Genomic DNA, 26,628 nt, shown 5'->3' on the forward strand with positions numbered 1-26,628 from the left:
ACTGTACGCTTTCATTGTGCTTCAATTAAAAAGTCAGTCTTCATTCAAGCTAAGGGACAAATGGACACCCAAGCCTGTCTGCTACTGAGCTGAATTTGATACATATTTTATATAGGTGATTTATATATATATACACACATACATGACCAGTTGCTTTCTAATTCGAAGGAATAGGAAAGTGTGTCCAAACTTTTGACTGGTACTGTATATGACTGAAAGGCAACATGGCCAATGAATAATGGGTCAGAAATATGTTTTACCTTCATTAAAAGAGGGATTACACACACTGCTGGCAGCTAACATATATCAGAGGCCACATCATTATCTACTGGAGATGCTTTGAAGACATTGTGCCCTGAAAGCATTTAGATTCACAGACACAATGTCATCTGTGGCAGGATTGAGCCCCCTGGATGATAGCACGGAGGGTTAGGCAATGGGGCACAAATTGTGCTTTTTAGAGGTTTATGATTTGCATTATGTTTATTGCTTTGAATGCTGATGAGGCAAAAATTCAAAGGGTAGCTACTTAGTTCGGTAAAAAGTCTATCAGTCAAGATTCAGGCTATCACAGATTAGGCTATTCACCATTCCCCATCCCTAACGGTCAGGCAAAGTCTTCACTAGATGTATTGACAACTTCAACACTCTCACAAACCTCGGCCACCTTTGACTTTTTCAATCTTTTTAAGTAGAAAATGAGAACTGCTGATCTGCAATGAGATGCTCAGTGACATGGCTAACATGACTCAAAAGCACACAATATAGAGATGTTTGTCTGCCTTTTTAATCAGTAGGACAGTAGTACTCCTGCTTTTCACATAATAAGGGGTCAAACTAATAGGTTGAGGGTTAATTTCATTTCAATTCATCAATCCCAAGCAATCAGTGAAATCATTTAGGAACACCCTGTCTATTGTATCACAGGTGGACTTTTATCGAATTGAACATTCTCCTAGATAATTATACTGCCACACAAGCTCAAAATAAGGTGTCAAAACGTGCTCATCTTTATCCATTTTCAAATGTTTGTTTTATGGATTAAATACAAAGGCTCATAAGTAGATTCTGCTTTATCTCACCCCTGCATCATAAAGGCAAGCGAGGAAAGAGAGACCTTATCCAGTTACAGAAGCTGTTTGCTTTAACAGCTCAAGCTGGTCCATAATAAATAAGTGACTGTTGGCCAGGAAATCTAATAGAAAACTATTACTGGGCCACCTCCACGGATGGGATGACCCCCGAGATGTTATTACCCCACCGTGTTCCACTCATCTACTATATGAGAGAGGGCTAGGACAAATATAAAAATCAATACTTTGGAAGTGGGCTTAATTTGCAAAAAGGATATTGTGTGTTGTCATTAGGATTGATAATTGTAACGATCACATTCCTCGTAAAAGTGTTTGCTTTAGAACACTAGGGTACTTGTATTCATTTATAAATGATAAAATACCATGATAACTTAACAATATCTATACCTATTAACCAGGACCAATTAAAATCTGAATTTAAAAATCATAATATAAGGATTAGGGCTGCAACTACTGATACTTTTCATTTCTCATTAATCTGACTTTTACTTTCTAAATTAAATGATTCATTATTTGCTCTAAAAACATACTCAGTTTACAAAGGAAATGAAGAAAACCAGCAAATATTCACATTTGAGAAACTGAAACTACTGGATCGTTTTGCATATTTGCTGAAATGACTTAAACTCAAGTAATGATCAAATTTGTTTAAGATCAAATTTCTGCCAATCAACTAGTCAATTAATTGACTAATTGTTTCAGCTGTAATTGATATGTAATTTATGCATTTCTATAAGCATAATGAACCATTGACCACTGCAACAGAGATCAGTATGTTACACCATCATTTCAACCACTGTTACCTATAAGTGCCATAGTGCATTCATTCTGACTTTTTAAAAATAAAATATCAGATATATAGATTCAATTGGGCCACAAACTGACACAAAAATATTTTCTTAACTTTATAGACATAGATTTAGAGCTTTCGAAAGGGCAATGATTTAAAGCATACATATTTTAAATAATTTAAATAGAATAAATGTAAAATAAAGGCAAATTAACTTAGTTGTAATCAGAAGAAGTCCTTAATCAACTCGTCTTGTAGAGATCATATTTGCTTGTCAGCTCAAACAGATGATGGCTTGTTGTTTTTAAATGTTTTCATAAACTCACTGTACGTCACTTTCAATCTCTTATTTTCTAGCAGTCACATTAGTGCAACGTGGCCTTAAGTCCATTTTAATTTCATTGCCTGTAAGGCTAAAACATGCTTATTTTGACAATAGCTTAATTGCTGTTTTCCAGGAAACTTTAAATTACTATTAGCAAATGGCATTTTTCATGGTCTTGTCCACAACATTAAAGCATCAGTCTCCTCCAGTCAGACGGAGGGATAGAAAAGGTTAAACGGCTCTTTGCTTTTGCATGCTAAAAAAACAGCTGGGCACCTATGCACGTTAACCATTGCTCATAAAATCTTTAATTTGAATTAAGTGCACTTGAAATCACCCTGAGCAACATCGGAGCTCTGCGTCTGCAAAGATGGCTGCTCCTGCTCTCTTTATGTAGGACTGGGACCAACTGTTTGTAAATGGGCTGCTTTTAGATGATTAAATACATACTGTACATCTAGTGAGCAATTTGAAAACAAGTACAACATACCGTATTTCCTCTAATATTGGCCGGGGAACCAGGCCTTTATAGGAAGCAGGCTTATATTAGAGAGAGGCCTTTAATTCTAATTCCTTCCATATGATAAATACATTTGCACATATTTTAGTACGAATCCTTTGTTTTCTTAACTACTTCTATTTGCTCTGTTAAACTTGTTACTGCGTGACCGGCACTTACTACGACATACAGAGTAATTCTAGTAGCATTTGTACCGTGCACAGCTTAGGTGTAGCGTGCTTATAGATCTACTCCCCCCGGCTTAGCCAAGTTACCCTGGTTATCCATGTTCATGTAGTGTCACCGCTGTCATTATTGATAAAATATGTGCTGTTATTCCCTTATTTCTCCCCTGTCCCTCTCCCATTCTGTGTGCTCATAGAACTGGAGTTACTATTTACATTATACAACACGCATCAGGAGATTATCTACCCTAGGCCCAGCTCTTATTTGTCCGTGTTGACCACACCCCTAGCAATTATCAGAGAACTGGCTTTCTTTCTTTTATGTAAGGAACTACAGTAATTCAATCCAAGGTCACGTGAACAGTCCTTACCTGGATCTTGATGGGCCATGAGAAGTTACTAACGTAGACATAGAAGGTGATATTGGGGTTGCTTCTAAAGGTGAACTTCTCACAGGAGAAGCTGTCTCTGTACTCCTTGATGTTAGTTTTGGACACAATGGGCACTTCCTCTCCAGAAATGGTTCCAGCTGTTGGGGCAAAGAGTTCACATTCAGCACATTGCCATTTTGCACTCAGGGAGCACACACACACACACACACACACACACACACACACACACACACACACACACACACACACACACACACACACACACACACACACACACACACACACACACACACACACACACACACACACACACACACACACACACACACACACACACACACACAGAGATGGAGCGCTAGACTGGCTGTAACATATTATTATGAATCCATTAATGGTGTACTAAGCCATTTAGAACAACAGGACAGCTCTCATAAGCAATTATTGTTATGTCTTAAGTGCATTAAACTTATTTTTTGGTTGGCCTAAAACGTGAGTGAGGCTTTATTGTGTAATTATACGTGCTGGCCATATTTCATTGTTAAATGGACAGACGTGGGAGAAAAGCACAGCTGACTGAAATGCTGCTGTCCATAGGTCATGACTGAGTCATGTTACTACATATTCACACTATCAACTAATGCATCTGGTATATTTAAATGATAAAATGTGGTATTTTATGCCCTTTGGGCGGATGATATCAGCATGAGGGCAACAAAAGTATGCACAAACCAACTATTATTAATCATAAGTACTTGTTTGTGTATTCACAAATCAAATTTCTGTTTTCCACAATTACTATTCCATTTCTGTGTGAAAATTGAAAAAAAGCCCAAAAGCTTAAGGAGAAACTTTACAACCGTTACTATTTAGTTCACATTGGGCTGAACAGTTGTGTTAAATTTAATGACAATAATTCAAGTCATGATGATGCAATTTTCATACATTTCAATACAACCAAAACTGATGTAACCATATTTAGAGAATGTATTGTTTTATTTATAATTCTTAATGTCTACCATGAAATAAGAACAAATCCATTTCCAATGAAAACTCTTGAAAAATAAGTCAATTTAAAGTCTATCTAAATGTCTCAAGTCATTTCTTATTCTTCCTCATGTCAGCGGCTCCCCAACATTGACATTCCAACCCACAGCTCTGAAACAAAAGAACTGAAAATGACAGCTTGAGTGTAGCTACGTGAGCATGTTTATCTTAATTGAAATCACCCCCCACCCACCCATGGGCGATTCACGCTCTTGTAGATTGTGAAGAGGCTCCCGTTCCTTCTGAGACACAATATATTTGCGGGGGAAAGGGGACCCGACTTAAAATATTAATGACAGTGCTCCAGAAAGGTTAAGGTGGCGGGAGAGGAGCGCGGGAGGTTAACGTGTTTTAGTGGTTGGAAAATGTCAGTGTTTTGTGGGGATAGAGAAAGTGGCAGATGACTTGAGAGGAAGGGAGGGCAGGGGATTAACAGTGGCACTGGACCACTGCAGTGTCCTTGGGTGTCTTTCCTCAGGGAACCTATAATATCCACTCAACGATGACACAGTACACACTAACAAGAGATGGTGTGTTACTGTTTGTTATATCTGTTGTACCAACTGACTAAATGATTACTTTATTTAAAAAAACAATAAAAGGAAAGCTAATGCAAATCTTCTATATGAAAAACTACATTTCTAAAGCCTCATAAGACTAAAGTAAATGTGTTGCCAAACAAATATTATGATATTATTGATGTTTTTTGACTGAGACTTATCTGTGTGATTATGCAATATCAAATCTATTTGAATGGTAATTTATGTAGATGTGCAGGGGATGATTTAAGTTCCAGCCAGCACCTTTTTTTTTTGGCATTAAAATTATAATAACTAAAGAGCTTGAGTTTGTATTTTACCTGTTTGTATACATTTTTGATTGGGATAAATTGGGCGTATGTGATTTTGTATGGGAGTGAAACAGTCTGCAGTAGGAGGGCAGGTCTAAACATCTGAGATTTTAATGAAGTGCTTTGCTGACCTGTTCAGTGCTAAAAGTGACAAAAAAACAAAAACAGCATCACTCTCGAGATGGTATCCTCAGTTAAACCAGTTCTGATAAATTTTGACTTGAACCACTAATAGCATTTGTGCCCTCAGCCATTTGTCAGGGGTGGAAGAAAACACTGTATTGCAAAATTATTTTGTTCTTTTTGACAAATCCATGCAAAAAACTATATTTCAACTGGGAATATGTATTTTCACAGACTAATGGGCAAATTTATAACACAGTGAGAAGAGGAGGAAGAAAACTCATTAACCAATGGCCTGTGGAAAATCCATCTACTTAACTATGAAACTTGCTTTCAAATGGATTGGTTATTTAATTTGCACTCTTGTGACTGCAATCAACATATAAATAACATGAGCAGATGGGTTGTGTATTTAGTTTTGCACTCATCAAGGTGTCTGCCAAATAGAAAAACTAAAATTAAGGGGGGCGTTTACTACTGTACACAACAATCAAACTGCAGATTTAAGCAAAAGTACCTGTTGAGCCCACCGACCAGGTGATATTGAGGTTAAAGTTGTTGGATGCATTAATAGACATGTCCAAGTTCTTGTTGGCCTTCAGACAAAGAACAGAAACACACAAAAATCAATTACTTATTAAAGTAAAGGATAAACTAACAAAACTAAACAAAAACAACACATTATAGTAAACACATAATAACAGTTGAGAATGTATAGCAAAGTTAGCAAGGATTCAGGAAGACTTTCCTAATTTGGGGTAATTTGCTTTGTATTTATTAATATATTTATTCTTCTAAAATGACCAGCTTCTGTATTTGACTTTGCAATTATAAGGAAACACAATGTGTTTGTCACAGCTGCTCAAGGAGTCTTTGCTATTGTAATAAAACAGTTAATCACACACAGTGTCACATTCTGATGCTTGACTGACATGAAATAGTTACCTGTTCAGGTGAGGCCATGAAGTTGATGGCAGTGTAGTGATTATCATCTTCTTGGATGAGACTGAAGGTGAACTGGTAGTCGATCAACAGATTGTCTATTAAGAAAATCAGAAAGGGAAAGAGAGGTTTGTTGTCTTTTATCAATATGAACATTACATACTGTTAAATGCACAATTCAGTTTTAACAAGGTTTTATTGTAACCTTTATGGATTTTATTTATTTTTTAGACCCTATATGATGTGATCGAAACTAAACTAAAACAAGCTCCCAAGAGCCTGAATGATGCAGACAAGTGAAATCAAAATGTCTGTAATCAAATCAATGTCTGCAATCAAGGTGTACAATTTTCTCATGATGCAGATTAGGAATACCTGACCCTGACGGCAAGTTTAACCACAATTTTCCTGATTAATCAAGTATTTAATTATCAATAATCATTCCTACACACAATTGCACAATTCCTTAACAATTATTAATGCACTATGAATATACACAAACTTCAGATAGTTTCTTCAATTCTTTTTTATGGCCTGGATGTTCAGTTTTTGTTTAACAGCTTGAGTGTTAATGTGTGCATCGATTAAAATAAACCCCCCTGAAAACTCAACCAACAGACTCTGTATACTATCTGGATAATGTCACCATGAGCGCAGCATGTTAATTCATGCTCAATGACCTTTTAAACAGTTAGGAGGAGTGTCATGTTTACAATATATAACCGAGCTCAAGAACAAGTGTCAGTGGTGTGCAGAGGTTAAAACAAGCTCCAGGCTTTAAGTTTCTGTCTTCCCCTCATTGAGTCTGGTGGCATTTCAGAAAGGGACAAAACCTTGGCAAAAGCTGTGTTGTCTGTAGCAGAGTGGTGAAAGAGAGATAACAAATCACTAAGTCCTGCGGCACTGTGAAGGACATCACATCATACAAATAAATACACAAATCACAAACACCAACATGTACAGTATACACAGGAATACAGGCACAGATGTGCTGCCACTGTCAACCTTCTTTCTTTTTTTTTTTTTGCATAATGTGGGGTTGTTATTTTGTTTTGTTTTTTTGCATCACTCACTTTGATATATTTCCCTTTTACTTCACACTCCAGTCAAACTAACATTTAGCCAACTTTCTAAATGAATGAATGAGTAGGTGGAGGTGGGTGATTGAGTGAGTGAATGAGTAGACAAGTGGAGAATTTTTACTCTTCAGTCTCCTTCATTAGCTCAATCACTCACTCCTTCTGATGCACTTGACATTTTCACAACAAGTCATTCTGTCACCGAACAAGAGCCCCTGGTGCCAAAGTGCTAAAATGCTCCATCTGCCCTGAGCGGAAGAGTGGAAGTGGAGAAGTGGAGAAGTGGAGAGAGAGAGAGAGAGAGAGAGAGAGAGAGAGAGAGAGAGAGAGAGAGAGAGAGGAGAGAGAGAGAGAGAGAGAGAGAGAGAGAGAGAGAGAGAGAGAGAGAGAGAGAGAGAGAGAGAGAGGTGGAGAGAGAGAGAGGGAGAGGGAGAGAGAGAGAGAGAGAGAGAGGGAGAAGAAAAGCAGGGACCGAATAGCCAAGAATAATCAAGGGTATGTGTTTGTGTAAGTGTGAGTGCATAAGAGTTGTCTCTCCAGCAAGTAGCTGTCCAGTGGAGAATTACTCACAGTAACAGGTTCCCCTGAGTGGATTGCCAAGGTAACGGTTTTCTGAGTCACATCTGCAGTGAAGAAAACAGAGAGAACAAGATGAAGACGAGTGCTAACAGATGGAGAGAAAGAATGTCTCTTATCAGCCAAGTGCCAGCGCATTAGCTCCTGCTGTTGGCACCTCATCAAGTCACTTACTTCTGACAAAGAGGAAATAATCTGATAGTTTACAAAAGTTAATTAGATTTTTTTTTTTTTTAACTTTTGTTTATCAAACCAACACAGTAACATTCAACAAACTTTATGTACCACCTGATCACAGAGTGTGGCATCTAAAAGTAATGCACAAAGTTAAATCCTTTAAAATCCTTGGAGCAAACAATACAATTTATGTAAACAATAACTTTATTTATACAGCACTCTTTAAAAACAAGTTACAAAGTGCTTTACAAAGAAATAAAAACAAGATAAAATTACCATATGAATAATAAATAAAAGTAGAATTGATATAGTAATAACGATAAGGGAGGTATGAATGAGTAAAACACAGAAAAAAAAACAGTTAAAAAGGAAGATTAACTGATTCAAAGAAGAAGGTCATTCTGGAAAAAAAAAGTAATGAGAATTTTAATGTTTTTAAGAGAGATTTAAAAGAAGAAACAGAACTAGCCTGCCTGATCTCCTCCACAACAGCCCAGTATCACACCAAAGCCTGCAATATGTACGCCAATCCCCTAGAGGCCATGTCAGTGCCATATTTTACATTACCTTGGCGTGAAAAGTAAATGCCTGACACAGTTAAGATGACGTCTACATAAGGTGACAAAGGTGACCTCTTTAGAAAGAGGCAGGTTGGGTGGATGGCTGCAGGAAACTGTTCACTTCCCACCTCCAACCACAAGTATCGCGTTTCACACTGTGAATTGGGACAATTTTTTAAAAAAGTAACTATGATTGTCATGGTGTCTACTGTTGCTGTGACGACGAAGACGAGTAATTTTAATGTTAAGCTTAAAATGATCACTTTTCAATCACATTTCAAGTGATCATTTTAAGCCTGACCATGATTCTTCCCTAACCCTAACAATGTGTTTTTTGTGCCTAAACCTTATCAGACCTTACCAACAGCCATGTTACACCATAAACCATCATTATTTTCACTCATAACGTGATGCAGCCACAAAAGATACTTGTACTTTTCAGACCAATGCGAAGCAAGACTGACACAGTGGACCAGCATGTGTATTACAAGCTTTTGCATGATAAACTTGGTTGTCCGGAAATGACTTATTACTTGATTATGTGGGACATGTAATTGTAAACTGAGATGTGAAAGCCAAATCAAGGATAACCACCAATTAAGGTGAATCCTTTTTAAAGGGAAGTATCAGATAAGGGAGTAAGAAATCACATTACAGAGATACAAGCTAGTGAATGAGGAATGCAAAGTTTAAAACATACAAAGAAATACAAACTGCAACAAAATAGAAACTAAACATAACTAATCAAAAAGAATGAGAAACTAAAAATGAATTAGAGATTCAAAATATTTTTAAAAAACTTAAAAGCATTAAGACTATAATTATCCTGCACTTTACACGTGGCTCCTGTTTGTTTCAAGTGTGAAATGACAAAGCCCAGGGCAAATTAATCTATAAACTAATGAGGGTCCTAACTTGGGGCTACACATGGCGTGAAAAACCTTCTGGGTGGACAATTACCAGGATCTATTTGCCTCCAATCCATTGCTCTCAGATGAGGAACTGGTTGGTTTTAAAGCCTCCAGTGTTTCCATGTCTTCTCAAATGCATAACTGAAGCACCATCTGATTCTTGACAATATAAAACACCACCTTGCCTTGGTTCATTACTGCACATACTGTATGAATCAGACTGCCTCAAGTAAGTAACCAGTGGAGATAAAGTTACAGTACATTTAAAGATGTACTGCTTTCAGAGAACATCAGATAACTTTAATGAGGTGATGAATAACATAAGGTCAAATGCTGACATTGGTCTCTTATCAGTTAAATACTACTACACAAAATCTAGATTCAGTTGCGCAATGCATGAAAAAAGAGTTTATATTATGGAAAGCAAAAACTGTATTGATTTTGATATTTTATATGCATTATAAGCATTTATATAAAGCTAACCAAACTGCATGCAGACCTGGAACAGATTTTCCATTCATTTTTTTTATCTTAAATTTGCTTCAGTCTGGACATTTTAAATGGCTAATCTGGGTGACGTTTCAATAGACGTTCAACGTTCTCATCACCTGCAAAGTTGGCTTTATACCCAGGAATTGAAGCAAGAAGAGATTTATCAGCCTGAAAAGTTGTCCAGGAGGAAATGTGTACAAAGTATTGAATTAAGTATTATAAGAATGTAAAACTGCTCTATGCCTGAGAACTTTAAGCCCTGCATATATCTCTAAAGTAACAACCTTTCATGGATTTTTTCCTGTACATTTGTTTAAACAGAAGTCTATGAATGGGTTTTCCTAAGCTCTGTAAGGTCATGCAGTTTAATTAAACCCCTTTAGTTTAACAGTATGCACAATATCCTGGCATCAGCCCAAATTGTCTGACTTTTAAATGAAGTACTGCCAAGCAAAATAATTTAACATCCACAGAGTGCCATCAACAGTTCTGAGCGTGCGTGTGTGCATGAGTGTGTTTTATCGGGCTCATGGCTTTGTAAAAACTGTAATGAGGAGGAACATATGGCAATGTTCATTGGAATGTTGTGTTCTTTATCTCCTTTTTAATGCATCTATTCACTCCATCTCTCAGTCTTTTAGGCACTTAACTGTCAGCAATTCACTCTGAAGAATAACTGTCTAAAATTCACCCTGAACTTCACTGACATCATTCTGATGTACTTTACATGATAAAAGGGGGTTAATAATGGCGCACATGTGCAATAGAACTGCACAAATAAAGTGAAAATAACAGTGCAATTTAAACACATAAAATATCCATTATCCATTATACAACTTTGTTGCAGAGTTTTTTTTATCTTAGAGACAACCAATTAAACTTGTTAGAATTTGAATATCAGAGGCGGTGACGAGGAGTCAGAGAGGAGACCGACTGATGGAGGAGGGGAGCAGACCCACTGAGAGACGCGAATGCCACTGAGGAGGAGGTGGCTGTTAGTGATGTTACAGTGGAGGAGGATGACTCGGCCTCTAAAAATAATTCAACATCGGTTGTTTTTTGCAGCATTGGGGATTCACAAGACAAGACGTTATCGCAATTGAAGATACCACTCAAAAAAAAACAACCAAAAAACAACAGATGTGAGGAGGTAACACATCCGACTTGTTTTGTCAGCTTAAATATCACCAGAGAGAAAGACATTCTGTCTGTTAAGCAAAAAAGTTTTATGAAACTGTAACCTAAAAAAGCTCTCATTTAGTTTAGTGGAGAAATTATGCCTCACATTTGACAGCAATTTTATTGTTTATATATTGCCACTTGTCATGTTACCAACAGCTGTTTTATTCAAGCTGCTCTCCATGCACGGTAAACGCATGCTTTCAAAACATTAATTGACCTGATCAAGAAGGATTTGGACTCCCTAATCTAACCAACAAATCCTGAAGGACAAGCATCAGTACTCTGAATGATCTAATGGGGGCAGGACACTGAGCTGGGGAGGAGCCAGCTCAGCCGCTCTCACTGTTAAACAGGCAAGGACAGGGTAGGAGTGCTCTTTTACCACGGTACAAAGGATGGAGGACAAATGCGGCCACACGCTTTTGAACCTTACGGAACATCACTCCTGGAGCATTTAAGCTGCCTGGCATTTGCAGATAGCAAAACACACACACGCACACACACACACACACACACACACACACACACACACACACACACACACACATCTTAACGTTCATCGCAAAGTGTATAATGCAACTGCTCTCTGCTGTATGTTAATTTAATCTACACCTGCATGCATGCGTGCACACATCTGAACTTCAGGCAATCCCTCCCCTCTGTATCTTAATTTGATCTACACTCAACTTGAACCTTTGCCTGCGCTAGTGCACACACCGATTTAACAGGCAAAGTGCACACGCCACATACAAACAGAAGACATGTGCTACTGTGTGAAAGTATGCCTTCTCGCACACATGCAGGGTGGAGTTCTCGGAGTGACCCTGTTACCTCCAGCGCAAGAAGAATCCTGAATAATGTATGCATCTAAAATAAGCATTATAATAAGAAATATTTCCCTCACCGCTCTTGTTTGACTCATCACTGTAACGCAGCGCAGACCTCATCAATTGTTTTCAAAAACAATTCTATTCTGCACCGATGCACCCTTCACTTCATTACTGCAGCTATTATTCCGAGGTCTTAATGGCATCGGTGGCTGCGGTTCATGTGTGTATGAATGCACGCACGTTGTGTGTGTGTGTGCTTTTGTGTACGCTGTTGAAAAGACACAGTACCCTTGTGTGGAGGTCTTTGTTTAAGGGTTACTGCTGGGGATGGTGCGAGTGAGTGAGTGAGTGAGTGAGTGGCTGACGGAGGTTGGGGAGGCACTGATTACACGTAATGAGATACCAGAAATTACATTACAAAATGTTAACAGCAAACACACCGCCCCAACTGTTAGTCAGTACATATGCACACTAATTAGATTACACTTGGAGGGGGGAAAAAAAGTGATCACTTGATTACTCTAACATGAATGTGAAAATGCATCTTGATTTTGAGATTAAAGACACTAACTATCACTTTCTTGATAATGGCAACGATAATCTAATTACAGCATGCGATGGGACTGAATTAACAACATATTCTGGTGTTTTATGTTGCTGGCTAAATTTTAAGATGATAATCAGTAATGGGCTACAGGAACCTTCCCCAAATCTGGCTGTGGAGCTGTGCAGGCAGATCCTCCCTCAAAATGGCTGATGATGATAGGCCTGCTGGTGCCTGGCCTGTTCTGATGCTGCACTCTGGTTTTGAGTAGAAAAATAGGTTGTTTGTTTCAACTGTTAGCCACCTGCTATCCGAGCGTTGCTCTGCATTGTAGTGTGCTGCATTCCATCTGGAAGCGCAAATGAATGTGACATATTCCTCATTGATGCAAAGTGTCAGTGTTTATTTACCCTCAAAATATTTCGTGGGTATTTCCTTCTCTTTTCTTTGTCATTTATTTATTGTTAATTGTTTTATGTTACTGTGTTGTTTTATTTATTCGTGTACAGCACCTTGTTTCAGCTGTGGTTGTTTTAAAGTGCTTTAGGTAGAGCATGTTCTTTTTCTGTTCCGATGTCACTGCTCATGATGACTGCCAAGTTGTTGTTCTTTTGACTATAAAACAGCTGTTCTTACTGCAGTTACTGTAACTGGCATTACTTTCTATATGCTGGACAACATGCCTATACATTGCATCACCGTTTATATTCAGCAGGATGACAATGCACATAGAAATGTTGTTGGATTACTGCAAACATGGTGATTGTTATAGATACTGTACAGTATGAATTACTATTACTTATTAACTACATGCATTAACATACAGAATACTATGTCTCAGCCATGTGTGTCAGCTTGACAGTATCTCTTAAAAATCAGGGGCCCTAAATGTGAATAGTTCTGACAAATCTACTACATTTAATTAACCTATTTTATTTAATACTACTTATATATTGTGACAAGCCTACCTATCAAAGCAAGTTTACAGTGGGTAATGAAGGTTCTATGTGCAGGAATCAGAAATTCCTTCTGATTAGTGACACCGGTGACTGTTACGTGTCAGCATCTTGTTGCTAGCGCTCACCTACGCAGTGAGCAGCAGTTGAGACTTAACCAGTCCTGTATACTATACACTGGGGGGCAACGCGCTTCGGCTTTGCTGTGAGATGTCTGCTTGATACCACATTTGGACAACCAACAGAAACAACAAAAATGGTGAGCAATGTTCTGCTATCGCTCTGGAGCTTGTTTTCTTCTCCTTTGTTGAGGAAATAATGTTGTTTTAGTTGTGTATGTGCTGTGCGTGGGCAACTTAGTCATTGCTGTGTGTTGTGGTTGATGGAGGCAGCTAGCTGTCTCATTACCTGCAGAGCTAATATCTGTAGGGGTGTTTCTGCTCGGATAGCATAGTTTTTGTTGTGGTAGATGCCAATCGTTTGTTGACGTTAGTTGGAGAGAGGGAAGGCACTCAGGAGCGCGCAAAAATATGACATCTGTTGGATTTTCGTGGAAAATCCTGCCCGGCTTCTTCACATAAAAACTGGTCAGTGGACGTCTCATTTTTTTAAGTTCCTTTACAGCCCGTCACTCATTGACAATAAAAAACAACTCATACATGTAAATTGCGTCATAATTCTTACTGAAAGAACCTTTAACAACAAATGATTTACTGTTATAATTAAAGCACCACATAGAAAATCAACAATCCTTGAGGTCTAAAGAGAAAATGTTAAGGACTTCATGACTACTTGCTTTTGCTGATGTAAGTTGTGCAGGCATGAAGCAAACGTCTGAATCAGGATGCTGTGACTAAAATCTGACTAAATTTAAACTGATATTTTGTCATGCTATTTATTTGATGATGATGATGATGATGATGTACTTCCATACTTCTGTATGGTGAAGGTGGAAATGTGTAATAAGTGATGATGTCAGAGTCTATAGCAAGCGACAGATTTATATGCATTGTGACATTAGCTGAGTGTTTCATCTTTAATGAATATATCAGAATTCTGATTATTTATTCATTTTTACTATTTATGCTGAGTAATGTATTGTATAACAACTATCTTTACTTGAGTATTGTTTGAAATATTTTACTTTTCTCTGAACAAGAGGAAATGGTGCCATGCAAATACATGTGTGTTCCTAACAGTGTGCGCAAAAACCTGGATGAAGACACAGAAGGTCTGATCTAAGCACACAGCAGTGGAGAGATTTTGAGGATGTGGTTTTAGAGACAAAGAGAGAGAGAGGCAGAGAGAAAGGGAGAGAGAGAGAGGGAGAGAGGGAGAGAGAGAGAGAGAGAGAGAGAGAGAGAGAGAGAGAGAGAGAGAGAGAGAGAGAGAGAGAGAGAGAGAGAGAGAGAGAGAACATGGCGTGCTGTACTGAGTGGGTGTTTTTGCGCCCTCGTGTTTGCCACTGACCCCTCTATAACTCTTACTGCATTAGGGGTATTAAAAACATCAGTGTCCATTCTGCCATTCTGCTTACAACTGGGAAAGTGGACAGCTAAGTGGAGATGGTCCTCCTACACCCAAGGGGAATCCATCCTGTCAGCAGAAATCATGCTGAAGGTTGAGTTTCTGGGCAACACCAGTTGACGGTTTTCACTGTTTACACCACCGAAAAAAAAGACAACATCCAAACCTCGACATAAGAGGAAACAGGGCATCTCTCAGTGGTCAGAAATCAATGCTTATGACTGAGTCATGAAAGTCATGAATCACTTATTTGATTTGCAAATTTACTTTGGCGGTTATGATTTCAATGAACTGCGATCACAGACTATGAATCCCATTATGTAAATAAGACATAAAGGTTATTGAAAGTCAGATTAAGTAATGATTAGTTAGTTAATTCCCATTTAATGTGTATTATGGTTTTAGTGTCTTTCTGATCCTTGACAGCTCTCCAATAACAACTAAATTATCTGCTGAAACATGACAGATATACAATTAAATAGAACAACACTCTGATACACTTACAGAGAAAAAATCCTAATCCAATATTCCTACATCTCATATCAGATTCGTTTAGTAAACGTCACCAACTCTTCTAGGTAATGTACCAACAATTAAAATGTACAATTATTTGAATTAATGCCATGTTATCAATCATTTCGTTTGATAATATTATATCTAGATATGTATTATAACTAAAGTAAGAGGCGGATTTCTACTCTAACCACATTCATCTTCTTTCAAATCTCCAGTTTTCATGCAACTTTCCACTGTGACTTTGTTTCTGTAAACTTGTGACTGACTCACAGAACACAAACTCTGTTTTTTGTTTGGTTCACAATTTATGCAAAATATTATTAACGGCACATATCGCTTTCCAAAATGTATCCGTCTCCCTTAAAATAGCCTGCAGCGTTCCATCAGGGCTCCATCCCAAGTGATTACTGGCCAGTTGACAGGCAGCCCAGAGACTCACTTCTGATTGACATTACCTCAAGTCAGTGAATTTCAGTTGGAAGTCTGACAGTATATCTCTCATTTGACCTCTCTGTTGCCCATCTCAACTTTTTGTTGAAAAGAGTCGAGAGATACTGAACTGACCAAATGACTGGAACATGTAAACATTTAAAAACACTTCAAGACTTCAAAGATCTTTTGTGTTTTCATGGTTGTGTGTGTGAGCATGTGGGTACTCACAGCTGGCACTGGTCTCCTTTGATCCCTTTGGTGGTACAGAAGCACTTTCCAGTTAACACCTGGCACACACTTGCATGGCCATTACACTTACAAGCTGGAAGAGACAAACAAGACACAGATGGAAAAAAATATGGGTGAGAGAGAAAGAAGATTGGCATTAAAGGTGCAGTGTGTAGAAGCTGGTGCTCAGGAGGTAGAGCAGGTTGTCCACTAATGTCAAGATCAGTGGTTCGATTCCGGGCTCCTACAGTCCACATTTTGAAGTGTCCTTGGGCAAGATATTGAACCCCAGATTGCTCCTGAAGGCTCTGACATCGATGCGTGAGTGTGTGTGTGAATGAGTATTAGATCTGATCTCCTAATGAGGAGGTTGGCACCTTGCATGGTAGCCTCTGCCACCATTGTATGAATGTGTGTGTTAATGGGTGAATATTGATATGCAGTGTAGAGCACTTTGAGTGGTCTACACTGTGGCCTCCGTCCTCCACGGAGGCCACCCTGTTGCACAACTATTTTTCTACAGTAGCCCAGAACGGACAAACCAAATACTAGCTCTTGAGAGAGCCTGTCATGTCATTCGCCGCCACTGTATGTTCTCTTATAGGCTTGGAAGGGGAGGGGGAGGTGTCGTATTCAGTTTGTTGCAATCTCACTGCCACACACCACTAAATCCTACATGTTGTGACTTTAAAGCTCCCTCCAGTCAGAGATGTGTTCTGCTTTTTATTCCTTCACTTGAATGTTTGAGCTTCACTGTGCAGAATGATGTATGTGCAGAGTTTGACACTAGAACAGTTTTCACATTCATCTGCTGAAAAATATGAGTTTAATGGGGCGCACCTACAAGCATTATTTGTGACATCACAACTAGACTGGAGCTAATCGAGGGCCAGTGTACAATTTGTGATGTGGAAACCTGAAACCTCCAGTGCACATATGCCAACTTCAATTTTCAGTGAAGTTAGATATGTTGTCTCCAGCAGTTTAACATTTGAAATGAAGCATGTTTGAATATTCAAAGGATTCAGAGGATTTTTATATGTCCTGAAACATGTCTGGAGGGGGATTTTAAACATTGCTAAGAAGGTTGGTAAAGTCTAAGTTTGGTTTGTGTGTGCCTGTATACATGCACAGGCTATTTAGGCATTTCCAATCTCTAAACCTTTGAGTTAAGGATCTGCTGAAGGCACAATAAAGTCTTCAATTCAAACAATCTGTGCCATATTTTCCCCCCACATTTAAAAAGCATGATGCCCATTACTTCCCATTACTTCAAACCTTTGTGCTAAGCTAGGCTAACCACATTCCCTCTGCTGTACTGAAGGCACGAAGAGATGAAATTGATATCAGTCTGGGTGAGATGGTAAACAAGTGTATTTCCCAAAAGATTGGCTGAACTTCAAAGATCTGATACATGACGGAGAGAAATATCCTCCCTAGATAGGACACCGTGATACCCACTGGGCTTGTGTGTGTGTGTGTGTGGAATATAAACAGTGCAGCAATGGATGTGTGACAGATGAGTGAATTGGCTCCTTGAGTGCTGCGGCACCCTTTCAGGTTTGCATTTGCGAGACAAAAAAACTGACCTATTCCTTTTGGTTCACTAAGCTTTAAAATACTGAGGAAGTGTATTACAGCAGGGTCAGTGGGTATTGTTTATCCCCCCGGTGCTAAACCTTCTTCTTAGCACCTTTTCCCAAGATGGTACATGATATTTCAGGCAAGAGGACTTTAAATTAATCTCCTGCTCTTCTTATTATCAACAGCAGGGAATTTAAGTGGTGGTTTTGTAAATGCCTACCTCATGTGAAAAGCGTGTGATAAAGTAATAGTAATAGAATATGATGATTTTAAGTCATTTTGTCCTCAGGCTCTGAAAGAATGCAAAGAATATTCCCTTCACAGATGCTCACCTGTGTAGTTTCACTTTACATGTTACGGCTATAGTCTATGCATCTGAGACCATAAAGCTTCCAGGTGTGTGTGTGTGTGTGTGTGTGTGTGTGTGTGTGTGTGTGTGTGTGTGTGTGTGTGTGTGTGTGTGTGTGTGTGTGTGTGTGTGTGTGTGTGTGTGTGTGTGTGTGTGTGTGTCTCATCTGTCTAACAATTCAAACAATAGCCTACATGTAATTTCTCAGGAATGCTATTCATGTCTCATCAGGGAAAGAGTGTGAGTAAATCTCCTCGTGACAGATTCAGTCAATTGATTTAATACAAAGGTGGTTATCAAATACAGTTACTTTATATTTGATTAAATATCCATTTCTATGCTGACAACTTAATGCTTACACCATTTCTGTGCATTGAAATTCAGAGAGCATCCGGTGCTTTGAAAAAAGGAATGCTGTATAAATTATGGGTTGCAGTCACTCAAGAAAATGTGTTCTGCATTGAGCAGGTGACAGATAATAAATCTGAATCATGTGCTATTCTGAAACTCAATTTATGGCTCAAAAGATATAACTCTGAAATTAAAAAATGAGAGATTTCTGCATTGCATTTATATTTGTTTGTGTTTTTTGCGTATCATGCCTTTAACACGTTGATGTTTCTTCACTCAGCCAATCAGCCCTGCATGTGTGTTTATCCCTTCATTCACAGTCAGGATACATCAAGTGCAAACATTTCTGTTTTCAAAAAAGCTTGGTTTGAGCTGCAAGAGCCATGGTAACACAAGAAGCGAGTGTTTGACCTTCAGTTTCACAGTGGACCACATCTGCACTACACTCACTCCAATGTCAGGAAAACATCTTGATATTTCTCTAGATTGTGTCTGTCTAGTGAGAGTGGTATTTCAACAGACTCGCCACGGTCGAACATGAAGCAGTAGTGACCAGACCACTTTCTGTGGTTTTCGGTTGTTTTTAACATTAAGCCTCACGAAAGCCAACAAACTAAGTGATATTGTCATTAATCAAACAGGTCAGACAAATTATCACTGCTCTCAGCAATATACAATAGTGCCCTCTGTTGGATATGATACTGTATTACTGTATGTTCAGTACACAGGGCAAAACAATGTACTAATTGGAATTCAATAAGTACATTACATTCATCTACCAGTTTAATTATCATTTAGATGTAGCAGGTCTGGTCCAAATAAAAGAAAATAGAGAGGATAATTGAATTATTGTATCTGTTAAAACTTGATAATGTTTGCTGCTATGAGTTAGTGTAAATGGGCATAATGTTTAGAGATGAGTGTGAAAATGGTTAAAGGGTTTGAGGTTGAACGGCACAAGCTTCAACTAAATGATAACAAGTGCGTCCATTAGGGCTCATGTGTGCAGAATGACTAATTTTTGTGGCGATGCGGTACTCACCCTGGCATTTGCCACCATTGGTTGGGTCTCCATGGTAACCAGGCATGCAGGTCTGGCAGTGGGGACCAGTGGTGAGGTTGCGACACTGTTCACACACACTGCCGTTCACGCACGTGCTGTGGCCATTACACTGGCATGCTGCAGGGAAAACAAAGAGGGGTTATGGATTAATATGACTGCAGAGTCAGAGGTAAATTTCACTATTTAACTTACTTTCTACAACTGATTATTAACTAGATATTTAGGAAATAAATGAGCCTGAAATTTCATAATTTGAAACACTGACTAACTCACATTTACTATAAGTACTGTATCCTTAAAGTGGGGGATACTGTGGCACAGAGGTCAAGCTAACACAAGAAGAACTACCATGGATCTTTATTGTTACAATTTTGGTGCAAGAAGTGTGAATTTCTACAAATGTGTATGCTATCACATCCTCTACCTGTCTGCAAGTCACACAGGCACCTTTCTTTTCAATGATTCTTGAATATTTTGTGTCCAAGTCACACCATCACACGTTCCTGTAGCAAATAAACTAGGATTTGACACCAGTCCAACACTTACACACAGGGTTGTTGTTGTGATTACTTCTTAAAAAAGCCACACAGACCTATTACAGCTGTCGGTAGCTAGTGTCTGTCTGATATGTCTTATTAATTATTATTCAAATCAGACTTGCCTTTTAAAAACAATTTAACATGGCTGCAACTTTAAATGAACATACAGTTCATTCTCCTATTGGAAATACAAATTATAAACCTTACAGAAAAAAATGTGTTTATAGTTGACTTCATTAATCCATTCACCAAAAGTTATTAATATTGTTTTGTTTTTCCTACTCCGCTGGAACAATAAACTGAATATTTATCAGATGTTACTGTTTGAAGGGGTTATTTTAGATTCTAACTTTAACTTATTCCTGACATTTTATATATAAACAATTAATGGATAAATTGACAAATTATAGCTAGATTAACCCACAATGAAAAAATAATTAGCTTTATCCTTAATTGTGTTTGTAAGTTGAATGATTAAAAAAAAAAAAATCTATTTGGGATTATTTTGGGTGATACCGCAATTGTGATGTATTCTGCGATATTAGAGAGAATTCTCATTTTTACATTATTATCCTCATTTTCACCGAAAAACATATTAAAATTATTATGTTGAGATTAATGTGGGTATCTGTACCAAACAGACATTTTCTTAAGTCTGTAGAATATGATGTGTGAGCCAGGACATCTGTGTAGTGCAACACTATTAAATTTAAAATGAAATTTGAAGTACATTTCTCCTTTAACAAATAACATGATTCTAATAAAAATTTCGATTCAATGGTTCAGCCCCATTGTTTATTTTATGGATTTTATCAAGATAAACTTGTTTTTTTAGTCACAGTACGCTGTGAAGCACTGAATCACAATTAACTGTTACAATTCATACCACCTATCGGGTTTGTTATAAATATTCTACCACTAAAGTCTACAACTGTGTATCTGTGCATCAACACGACGTCACAGTTTAAACAGGTTGAAACCCCTAATAAAGCCAAATATCAACTGAACCCCTTCATGTGACGTCTTGACTGACTGAGTTATATGAATCACACAAAATACAATATGTATCAAGATTTTTTCTATTATTAATACCAGCGAGACACAGAGTACTCATCACATACATTCTCAAATTACAACTTGCAGAGAGAGTATATGATCAGCTTACATGACGTGGTTGATCTGACTATAAGCATAAGGTTGCATGGAGTCAGCAGGGAGGGATTGGTTGCATAGAGATGCTGTAACAGGATTCCTTGATAAGAACATCTTTTTAAATGTAAGACGTGCTCATCAATATGTAGCTACAACCTCTCAAGTGGATACACTTATGACACTTGATTATGATCTGTAATTTCAGTAAGGAGGACAGGAAGTAGATTACTCACCAGGGCACTGAATGAAGGCCCACTCAAAGCCCTTGTCTTTGGGGCAGCTGTCTGGCTCCAGGATCATGTCCTGGGACTGGCCCTGCTGGCCCTGCTTTGCCGGTCTCTTCATTGGCCCCCGGGATGAGCCTTCTATACACAGACCCTTTCCTGTGCTGCTGGGGTCCCCACACCAGCCGCACTCAGGCTGCTCCAAACACTGGGAACATGTCCGCAGGCCTGAACAGTTCTGGGCTGAAAGAGAGAAGGAGAGTAAGAGACTTTGTATCATACTGAAAAGTGTAATTTTTAATGCCGTCTTTGACTCGATCAAAACAGACTTAACCTCTTTAAAGAGTCAAAATCTACCTTAGGTTCTTCGTTTATATTCGTTGTGTTTTAGCCACATTTGTTAATTTTTTTATTTTGACATTTATAAACCAGGGTCACCTTAAAATAAACCACAGCATACAGCACCAGCAACAAAGGACCAATGTAACAGCATCCAAAATGCTTAAAAAATGCAGGTTTTAGGATTTTATTTTGTACAATTTCAGCCTTTTTACCAGACATCCTCGGGAATTTCTAAGCCTTCTTAGCCTTTAACAGGCCCCGCAGATTAAGGCGCATTAACGTGAAACATAAACTCGTTATCTAGTGAGCTGTCAGGACAACAGATTTGGGAGCAGATAAGAAGATAAGAATCAGAGCATTAAACAGTTGATGGAGAAGAGGGGGGAAAGCACAGAACGAGACAAAAACTGTGTCTGCAAAACCAGAGCTAGGGAGAAGTTTGTGATTTGAGGAAAGTTCACTGAGAGGCTTAAATGCGATGTGTGAATTGGCATCTCACTTTAAACTTCAAAAACCCAAGGGAGCGAGGCTGTTTTGTCAGTTGGGGGGTGAACTTTCTGGCCACTGAATTGCTTGACAAGTTTCAGCGTCGCCACTTGCCTGCCAGACAAACACTTTAGGGGAGAAAATGCCACTACTATTTTAAGGAGAAAAAACATTTGAGTGCTTTTACCTCAGTTTATGTCAAACAAATCTCCAGCTATTCTGCTAATGGATGTGAAACCATGACAACACAAGAGCAATCAGCACAAAGTAAGGCCATTTAAGTTTGTTTTGATTACAGGACATAAGTGGCAGATTTCTCGGGAACACACCAGTAGAAGAAAAGAAAAAGCTGGATTATGACTTTTGTCTTGACACAACACAAAATTGCGTTGAAATAAAATATAAAAACAAAATCCACATATTTCACATGAATTCTGACAGATAAATCAATACGTGAGCATGAATGATTAAATCTGACGCCTGGAGCTGTTACATAAATTGGATGGTGATTATGACTGGGTCTATACAGCAAAATAAGTCTTGCTTCATCTGGTGTTAACAATTCTAAAAGCAGCAAATATAACGTATTAGGAGAAAATCACTTTCCTGGCCCAGGCTGAGATGTCTGCATTTATTTATGGAAGCTTTCAAGTGAATTTTTATGACATAATTGAGTTTAACTTCAAAATCTTTCTCAGTTTTATACTCAATTGCAAATTACATCAAAATGGGACTTTGGCAGTTAGGACTCTAAAAGATAAAATTTTATTAGATCAAGTCATTGTACATACACCCTACTGTTCGACATCTCTAATGGTCACATTTGCTTTATTCTTTGTCTGCAGGCTGTTCGGGCTGGACTGCACATTATCAAGATTATTGATCAAAAGGACAACCTCATCACTTCAGTTTGTCCCTATTCACATGTGATCATTATGTGAATGTGAAGAAAATCTGTCAGTTATCAGTTATTTGAAATGTCTTAATGCACCATGCAATCAAAGGATGACAATTGATGCATTAAATCAACAAGGTTTCCTGTGAGCCTATGTGGATTTTTTTTTAACACCAAAGCATATTTGTGAATATTGTTATACCAAAAATACATTTAAATAATTTTCCAGTAGTTACTAATGGCTCTTTTTCTATGTTAACAATATAAATAACAACTGCTGAATTTAAGCAGTGAAGCTGGTGTATGGAGCATAGAGGTATATTCTAATATAAAAGATTAAATCAAACTCCAAGGAAAAAGGGAAAGTTAACTCAACCTTGCATGTCTGAACTCAACACAGAGATAATTTGTTTTTACTGAACTACCTTCATGAAACCCACAGAGTGTGTTCATGGCACATATGATCATGTGTCTGGTTTGGCTGCTTGATCTGGTGAGATGTAGCTACACTGAAGCTGAAGAGGTATTTTGGACTATCAATTCTGGGGTGGATTTCATCATGCAGTAACTGCTTTTAAAGGGGGCATATCATGCACATTTCCATGTCTATATTTATATTCTGGGGCTCAAGTGGAATATATTTACATGATTTACAGTTCAAAAACCTCCATATTTATCTCACACTGGCCCTTTATGCAGCCCTTCAGTTCAGTCTCTGACTGAAACAGGCTGTTTAGCTCCTGTCTCTTTAAGACTCCTCCTCCCAATGAGCTATTATGATCTATTCTGATTGGTTAGCTTCTCGGATTTCACTTCTTTTTCTTGTTCTTTACTCAGAAACTTCTCACATATATCTGAATATATCCAAAAATATGGAACCCATAGAACAACCTTAGCAACAAAGGCTACAGAAAGGACAGCCGTTTGTAGGCATGCATTAACAATATGATGTCATCACGAGGGGGAAGCAGGGGTAACTTTGCAAACTTAGACTTAGACATGCAGGCAGCAGGTCACACACACTCACCTCAATAAATAAAAAACAAACAATCCTTAACCACAGTAAAGCTAAAAACTATTAGCATCTATTAGTAAGTAACCACTACTTTTGCAAGCTCAGGTCTGCAAAAACAGACCTCTTGTCATGAGAGCATCAAATATCAAAAACAACATGCCCTTTGAAAGCACCCCTGCAGACAATCGTGCTCCTGACTTCATCCCAAGTTTATGGTTTTAAGCGCATTTATGTGGTGTACTCAGCCTAAAACACACACTGTAAAAGAGAAGCTGAGGACTAAAGTAGCTGAGATAATTGAAGACAGAAGAGGGGATTGAATCTATGAGTGAATGTGAAGGAGCAGCCAGAACAAACAGAAAGAAAAGAATACATTTATGGGACAACCTTCTTTGTCCTTCATGCTGAAAGGGACAAATTCCTCAAGACAAATGTGTGTACAGAGTGTGCAGAAACGTCTCTGGGTTACCTAATAGTGGCCGACACAAATTATTTTGAGACCGTACCCTTCGGCTCCCTAAATGTGTTACTCACTAAACTGATCTGAGATGTTTTTTTACGATCTGATACAACTGTGGGCATAATTCATACATCACACGGCACAACCGCACCAAGTGCGCTGACCTTCAGGTGCAGGAGCGCTCTGATCAACTAGCCACTGTGCAAGAGAACATATTGTTAACAGTTTTCACCTCTGTGTGTGTCCCACACTTATGTGGATTACTTTTAGACATGATGCTAAAAAAAAAAACCTAACAAAAAAAGCAGAAGTGTTTTGTTACTCTAAGATATTGTTTCATGATTGAATCTAAGCTTCTTCCCTTATCTATCCAACCACAATGGGTAATGCTTTTGTTTTTTTGCTGCTGTCTTCTTCATTGCTTGTTTTGTGTGAATTATCATTTCTAGAGTGTAAAGCACCTTGTAAACTTGTGTTTTATGAAGATTAAATAGGTCAAATTAAGTCATTTTAATCATTTAATTATCCCCTAAGCTGCTTTGATGTAATATTATGTACAGTCATCATCAATTTCCATATTTCTGGGTGAAATGTGAAAGCAGCAAACGCTATTTTAGAATAAATATTGAGTGTTTCAATAAAGTGAACGTACGCTTGTGACCAAAAAAGAAAACGTTTTGTAGAATCTTTGGCATATATTGTTTAAGATGCATTAATGTTATGAAGATTTTGTTGCAACGGAAGGTAAGTTCACAGAACTTTGACATAAAAAGAAAAATAACTCCCATGGTGCCATATTTCACAGTAATTCATCATAAGATTCATTGAGTTAAAGGATGACCTTTACTTTATTTAAGGGGGTTTTGGCCTTATACCTTAATAACAAGTTAACTACAAATAAATAATGAGCCCAGATAAGATCTAAAGCACATTAATCTTGGACACCGGTATTCATAATGTAATAACACTATGAGTAATCCATTTTGCAGCAGAGGTACATCACTGAAACAACACCTTAGTGGCTCAAAGTTGCCCGACTTAAAAACACCTCAGAGCTTCTACTTCCAATTCCCCCCCCCCCCCCCCCCCCCCCAAGAACATTTATATTATGTGCCGGCATTTCCATTATGCACTCCTCCTCTATGTGTGTAAGTGAAGTTATTTGTAGCCATCTCTGAAACAGTTTGTTGATGCGTGACTGTCTTTAAACTACTCAAAGCCAGCTAACGGTAAAGAGTCTATCTGCAGTTTGGTCAGCAGGGAAATCTAACAGTTGGGGCCACGATATGCAAGACTAATTGGCCATTACAAACCAAAAACAGCTTTCAAAGCCAATCACAGGAAACTAATACAATTTCCCTCTGACACAAACACATTCCACTATAAGCTGTTTTTCTCCCTTAACCTTCTTTCTCTCAGTGATGAATATTGACTGCTTACAGGAGCCAATCTAGGAAAGCTTATTGCTGGCCACCTTAATGCCAGACTATAGACTTTAAAGAAGTCTGATCTAGATTAGTTTCAGTAAAAGGCACTTACCCACACAATCTCCAGTCTGCCACTCCAGACACTGGCCATAGGGAAAAGAGATGACATAAGCAGTGGAGTCGACACAGCGCTGTGCACTGCTGCACCACATACACTCCATGGCCTGGCTGGTGCAGTTGGCACAGTTGGTGTGTAGGGAGCAAGGCTTCTTACAGGATGGACGGGCACTCTGATTGGGATTCCCTGGACAGGATAAAACAAAGGTTATGATTATTTCTTAATTAACACTGTAATTGTGTTAAAATGTGTGTGTGTGTGTGTGTGTGTGTGTGTGTGTGTGTGTGTGTGTGTGTGTGTGTGTGTGTGTGTGTGTGTGTGTGTGTGTGTGTGTGTGTGTGTGTGTGTGTGTGTGTGTGTGTGTGTGTG

General features: G+C 38.3%; 1 protein-coding gene across 1 annotated transcript in view; it reads right to left on the reverse strand.

Moving 5' to 3' along the window:
- Window positions 1-26,628, reverse strand: part of atrnl1b (attractin-like 1b) — a 71,845-nt gene that overhangs the window by 24,984 nt on the left and 20,233 nt on the right. Inside the window, exons 17-24 of the mRNA XM_062442058.1 lie at window positions 26,254-26,445; window positions 21,526-21,759; window positions 19,581-19,718; window positions 16,255-16,348; window positions 7,894-7,946; window positions 6,248-6,342; window positions 5,820-5,898; window positions 3,265-3,422 (exon numbers count right to left, since the gene is read on the reverse strand). Of these exons, the coding sequence (XP_062298042.1) occupies window positions 3,265-3,422; window positions 5,820-5,898; window positions 6,248-6,342; window positions 7,894-7,946; window positions 16,255-16,348; window positions 19,581-19,718; window positions 21,526-21,759; window positions 26,254-26,445 (1,043 nt within the window). The remainder of the gene's footprint in view (window positions 1-3,264; window positions 3,423-5,819; window positions 5,899-6,247; window positions 6,343-7,893; window positions 7,947-16,254; window positions 16,349-19,580; window positions 19,719-21,525; window positions 21,760-26,253; window positions 26,446-26,628) is intronic.

The sequence above is a fragment of the Scomber scombrus genome, chromosome 21 (assembly GCF_963691925.1).
Source record: "Scomber scombrus chromosome 21, fScoSco1.1, whole genome shotgun sequence".
NCBI lineage: Eukaryota > Metazoa > Chordata > Actinopteri > Scombriformes > Scombridae > Scomber > Scomber scombrus.